Source organism: Miscanthus floridulus, chromosome 16 (genome assembly GCF_019320115.1).
Source record: "Miscanthus floridulus cultivar M001 chromosome 16, ASM1932011v1, whole genome shotgun sequence".
NCBI lineage: Eukaryota > Viridiplantae > Streptophyta > Magnoliopsida > Poales > Poaceae > Miscanthus > Miscanthus floridulus.
Window position 1 is genome coordinate 85,514,739 of NC_089595.1, and position 6,218 is coordinate 85,520,956.

The following is a 6,218-nucleotide window of genomic DNA, read 5'->3' on the forward strand; positions in this document are numbered from 1 at the left end:
GAGCTCCGCACGCTCCTGCTCCATTTGGAGTCGTGCGTCCTCGAGCTCCTTCTGCCACGCACGCAACTGCTCCACGCGTGGGGCCCTTGCGTCCCCCTCAGCCCCGTTGACCTGGCCATTCATGGGAGTGGCTTCCCTACCGTGGACTTCTTCATCATGCCCATCGTGGATCTTTTCCATGAAACATTCGCATGAGGGGTGGTGGCTCCCCCCACAGGAGTTGGAATCATAGATGGTCTCGGAGCCTTCCGTGATTAGGTCGTAGAAGGACTCCAAAACGCAACCCATCATGCCCACGAACTCGTTGTTCATGGCGGACGGACGTAGGTCACTCCTGGGAGCGCGGGTTCCCAGGGTGTGCAGCCATAGCTCTCCGAGGGTCTCGGCGACCGCATCGAGACTGACGGCCTGAGGCGGTGTGGTGGGGCCGTTAGCCTATGCCAGCTCTCCCTCCATGGAGACGATGAAATCTAGGCCCCCAAAATTCATGTACGTGCCCGGGACCTAGCTCGCACCGTGGCTAGCCATCCACGGCCTTGTGGTGTCGACGTGACACGCAAAGAGCCCCTACCTGGTGCGCCAACTGCCTGTGTTTCGAATCAACCGACTAGTAAATTTGTATTTTGCGCGTCTGACCAGGATGGTGTGCTAAGAGGACATGAGGATTATACTGGTTCAGGCTGAACGTCCCAACATCAAGTTTCGGGCTGCTCATGTTACCAGCACTTGGTTTGTAGTAGGGGGTTACAAACTGGTGAGAGAGGGACAAGTTCCCAAGTCTCTGAGGTTCAATTGCTTGATGTATCGGTTGATCGATCGATTGAGCTCCTTTGAACGGTGTCCTGCCTCCCCTTTTATAGACCAAGGGGAGAGAGCCAGGCTAAAGGAGAAGAAAAGAGGAAAAGAAGAAAGGAAAAAAGGCTTCTGGGGCTACATCGTTCTCCCCTTTGCATGGGTCCCGCTGATCCTGTAGAGCATGGCGGAAGTGGTGCCATGCCAGAGTCCTATTAGCCGCTGCCGCACACGTGCGGACGTCATGCGCCGGTCTTGTCGTTCATTCGCCTGAGCAGACGGTGTGGTCAACGAATCCCCTGACAGAGGCCATATGGGGAGATGGTGGTACAGTGCCAGTCGACTGACGTTGGACGGTGGTCAGAGAGGGAGTTGGCATTAAAGTGCTCTCCTATTGATGTTGTGGGTGATGAGTGTCTCCTAGCGTGGCCGTCGTGTCGGTGAGTTGTATCGAGACGTGCACAGCCTCCCCATCCGTAGTGGTTGGCGACAGCGCGTGCCCATGTTGGGTTGATGCTTTCTTTCGAAGGCTAGCCAGTGCCCTCAGGATCCGACGAGGCGGAGCCCGTGTGCTCGGGGTCGGGCGAGGCGGAGGCCGCATCCTCAGGGTCGGGCGAGGTGGAGGTCGCACCCTTGGGGTCGGGTGAGGTGGAGCCCGTGCCCTCGGGGTCGGGCAAGGCCGAGACCGCACCCTCAGGGTCAGATGAGGCGAAGCCCACGCCCTCGGGATCAAGCGAGGCAAAGACCACGCCCTTGGGGTTGGGCAAGGCGAAGACCGCACCCTCAGGGTCAGGTGAGGCAGAGCCCGCGCCCTCGGGATCGGGCGAGGCGGAGACCCCTTTGTCGGGTCAGTAAGGATGTAGCTTTTGTCTTTAATCGTTTAGGCGAGTTAGAGTTTGTTCGCCAAACTCCTTATGCCGAGTACCCCTGATATTGATACCCGACACTTTTCTACCTTAGAGTCCAAAGTGTTCGGGGAGAACCCAAAGTAATTGGGGTGCTAGCTTCCAATTCAAAGAGGGGAGGAAGAAACTTTATCTTGATTACTCCCTCCCGACCTCCAACAAGGGATGGCACTCCCAATGGTTTTATTGCAACAACCCTGCCCCTTCACTTCCGACCAACTACAGTCATATCCCAGCCTCTTCACAAGCATGGCGGGCTGAACCGGTTGGTTGGGAACTAACGGAGGTCAAGGAGTTGTTGAAGATTGTCGAAGAGGTGGTGAAGGGTGGGGTAATTGGCGCCAGGGTTGCAATGAACTTCTTGCACCGCCGACTGCAGCCCCTCAAGCTTCGCTCCTCATTCGCCTTTGACTACACCGGGCCCATGGACCCTTGTTGAGAAGCCCTAGAGGTCATGTCCGAGATGGAGATTGAGGGATGGCTAAACACCATCCTCGCTGATAGGGGCATAACAGCAGTCAGGATGCACCCATACAGTAGGGATAATCCTCGCCCAGAGGTGTGTATTTCCTTTGTTCGTCTTCTGCTGATTTCTTGAATGTAGCTCATCATTTGTGGACAACCTTTTCCTTTTGCAGTCAAGGAAGAAGTTTGACCTCCAGGAAGACGAACGCCAGGCCGATGAGAGGTCGGACATCCTGACGGGCTCCAAGCGCCAAACGGCACCGAGTCCCCCAGGTCATCCGGCTAAGAGGACCCGAACCTCCCCTCAACGCGCGCCCGGTGGTAATCCAATAGCTTAGGGGATGGGCCCTGCATCGACTGCTCCATAGCCCACCTGAGTGCCTCCTATTACTGAAGGAGAAACAAGGCACTCAGGCGGAACGACAGCTGATGGGGGCAAACCCCCTTCCTGAAACCCCAGGGGCCACTTGAGGGAAGGGAATCACCCCACCATCTGCTGCTCCAACACCCACCCGAGTGCCTCCTATTACCGAATTAGAAGGAAGGCACTCAGGAGGCATGACAGCTGATAGGGCAAACCCCCTTCCCGAGACCTTAGAGGTCGCTCGAGGGAAGGAAATTACCCCACTAGTTTTGAAGAAGGGTGCGCCCAAACCCGGCGCTTTCCAAGTTTTGACCCAGAAAAGGTTCCGGTCCTCTCTTACCGAGAGCAACCCAAAACCATTCGGGTCCCTGGCGTCGGAAGATGAGACCAGTCGGGAGCCTCTGGCTCCCAGACCAATCCCTTCCATCACTCCATATGCTGAGGCAGGGGGTAGCATCGTCCGACCCCGTCTCAAAATAAAAGTCACCTCCAGGTACGTTCTTGTGACTTGTCTTCTGCTATGCGTGCATGATCCGACTCCTACAACGTTGCTGCAGGAAAAGATCCATCTCGCCAGTCAATTGTCCTAGGGCCACGACCACTATGCCTATAGAGGAAGAGCCCACTAGGCTTGAGGAGGTCACGACTCTAACAATCCTGGCCCTCCCAAGCATCACGGAGTCAGTTGAAGCGTCGGGGGAGCTTCAAGATGAAGCACCTCACAACTCCCCGACTGCTGACATACCAGTCAACCAGGCGAAAAATGTTAGAGGTATGTTTCTACATTCACTCCCATTATGTTTCTTGTTCTTCAGTCTCACTCTGTTCTTCTTCAGACCCCTCTCCAGATGCTCCTAGTACCAGTCAGCCAAGCCCCGAATACAGCCTGAGTCCTCCCCGCCGAGCATCCTATATCCGCCCTCTGTACCACGATGGCAAACATTGGGTGGATGACTCGAACAAGGTGGAGTTTTACGGAGCCGATGGGGACCTTCATACAATCAACTTATATGAAATGGCTTGGGACTAGGACAGGTTGGAGGAAATCCATCGCGAGTACACCGAGAGCCTTGGAGTAAGTTGATCCTTGAGAAACTCCCAAGTGCCCTCTTGATTATTGTCTTGAATTTGTTCTTCTTGTAGGAGATGAAGGACCGTAACCGAACATGCATGGAATTTATCCATGACATTGTCCCAGAGGTCCGTAGGCTCAAAACTGAATTAGCCGCCACTGCTGTTGACAATCTCAAGCTGTTGAAACAACTCACAGACGACAGATCTAAAGCTCTCTTAGCAGCTTCAGTCACCTCCTCAAGGAGATCTGAAGCTACTGAGAAAGCAAATGCCGAGTTGCGAAAGCAGCTCGAGAAAGCCGATACCCAGGCCAGAGAGCACCAGTCGGAGAAGGCCCGAATGCTCCAAGAAATCAAGGATTCCAAGAGCCGTTAGCCGTTCATGGGAAACAGCCGAGGAGAATGCTTGACTGCGCAAATAGCTGGAGGAGTCGGTTACTCGGGCAAAAAATGCCGAAGAAGAGAATAGCCGACTGCTCGCTGCCATGGAAGGCATAAAGAAGGAGCAACTCGCTGCCATGGATGACATAAAGAAGGAGCGAGAAGAAATGTCTTCGAAATACTCTGGTAAGAAAACCTTTATGTCCTCTCTCTCATTTGCTGATTTGTCTCTGGTTTTACAGAACTCCAGAAGTCCCTTGAAGAGAAAGAGAAAGAGAACCAAAAGACCACGGACGAAGCTCTTCAGACTTCTGCTGCGATAAAGACTAAATTTGATGGTAAGTCCCTGATCCCTGGCTAATCATAAGCGCCGACTGATTCATTGTTCTGCCGACTGACTTATTACTCTGTCGGCTGCCTTTTATTTCAGCATATCGCTATAAAGTCTTCAACCAGTTCGAAGATTTTCAAAACCGACTGAAGGGTGAAACAAGAAGGCTATTGGCCTTATCAGCAGCGGCGACTTCCACCCTGGGCTACCTGAATCCAGATGGCGATCCAAATGCATCACTTCCACTGACTGCCCGCGTTGAGAACATCCCCGCACAAGTGCGGAAACATTGCAAGACAGTCAGCACCGCAGCGGTTGCCCAGGCGGTGTCAATCTTGAAGTCCCACTACCCGAGATAGACTATTCCACCACCAATGACGGGTACGCTGTTGAAGACACCGAGGCGGCCAAACTGTACGCCGAGGCTGAACCACTCGTTCGAGACTTTACAAGTGAGCTTGATGTAGACCCTTAAAGGGCATTCGGACTCATGTAATCAGCTCTCTGTAATATAAATTCTATGATAAATGAATATTTGTCTTCAACAATATCCATGTACCCAGCCAGCTTCGTATGTCTTCGTATGTCTTGTTATTTCTGTGATGTCCGAGTACCCAGCTAGCCCCCGACTACTTGTAGTTTCATAAGTGTGAAAGTAGAAGTAGTCAGAAACACCGAATACTTAAAATTAATGCCCATACCTTCTCCGACTGCTTCAAAGATGACAGACTGATTCTTAAAATTTATAATGGCCAGTTAGCCCCCGACTGCTTATAGTTTCATAATTGTGAAAGGAAAAGCAATCAAAAACAATGATGGACTTATAAACAAAAGTACAGTTAGCCCCCGACTGTTTCTTAACCTGGAAATGTGGAAAAGAAACATAGCCGCGAACATTTTAACCTTAGAGAATGGAATCACCTCCCGAGTGCTTGTATTGAACTGAAAAGTGTACAAGAACTCGAAAAATGCTTCTAATGTACAAAAATTCTTGGAAACAAAAAATTACAAGTAGCCCCTGAGTGCCTAAAGCAGTCAGAAACGTTGTAAGCCAGCCAAATTACGTGTAGAAACGTTGCAGCTGGTCGATGTTCCAAGACTTCTGTATAGTATGTCCGTCTTCAGTTGACAATCTATAAGCCCCCGGGCATAGTACTTGTGAGACCACATAGGGGCCTTCCCACTAAGGACTTAATTTATTTTGGTTCTCAGGGGTTTGCACTCGCCGGAGTACCTAAGTCACCAACATTGAAAGCCCGACTCCGTACGCTTCGCTGATGATAACGCCGAAGGGCTTGTTGATACAAGGCTGAACGGACCATTGCTCGGTCTCTGGCTTCTTCAAGGATATCAAGGTCAACCTGCATGGCTGAATAATTTGAGTCCTCATTGAAGTGAACCACATGGGGTGATTGTAGCTTCAGTTCCGATGGGAAGACTGCTTTAGCGCCAAAGACCAGGAAAAATGAAGATTCCCCAATAGAGCGGTTGGGAGTAGTTCGTAGTGCCAGAGGACACCAGGTAGCTCTACAACCCATGCAGACTTATAATTATGCAGTCGGTCAAATGACTTTTTCTTGATACCTTGAAGAACAAAAGTGTTTGCTCGCTCGACCTGTCCGTTGCTCTGTGGGTGTGCCACGGAAGCAAGACAAATCCGAGTGCCCATGTCGTCGCAGTAAGCTGTAAACTTCTTATTAGTGAACTGAGTGCCTTGATCAGTAATGATTCTGTTTGGCACACCGAACCTGCAAACTATCCCGCATATGAAGCAGATAGCAGCATCTGTCGTGATCTTCCCGACTGGTTCAGCCTCAATCCACTTAGTAAACTTGTTAATTGTGACGAATAGGAATTTATATCCACCCTTGGCCCTTGGAAAAGGTCTAAGAATATTCTACCCCCAT

General features: G+C 51.4%; 1 protein-coding gene across 1 annotated transcript; it reads right to left on the reverse strand.

The window, feature by feature from the left end:
* Positions 1-1,322: 1,322 nt before the first annotated feature.
* On the reverse strand, positions 1,323-1,948 carry LOC136510957 (uncharacterized). The gene is made up of 2 exons (XM_066505227.1): positions 1,921-1,948; positions 1,323-1,630 (listed from the first exon to the last, which is right to left on the reverse strand). Exons 1-2 carry the CDS (start codon positions 1,946-1,948, stop codon positions 1,323-1,325), a joined length of 336 nt encoding a protein of 111 aa, XP_066361324.1.
* Between the last annotated feature and the right edge of the window lie 4,270 nt (positions 1,949-6,218).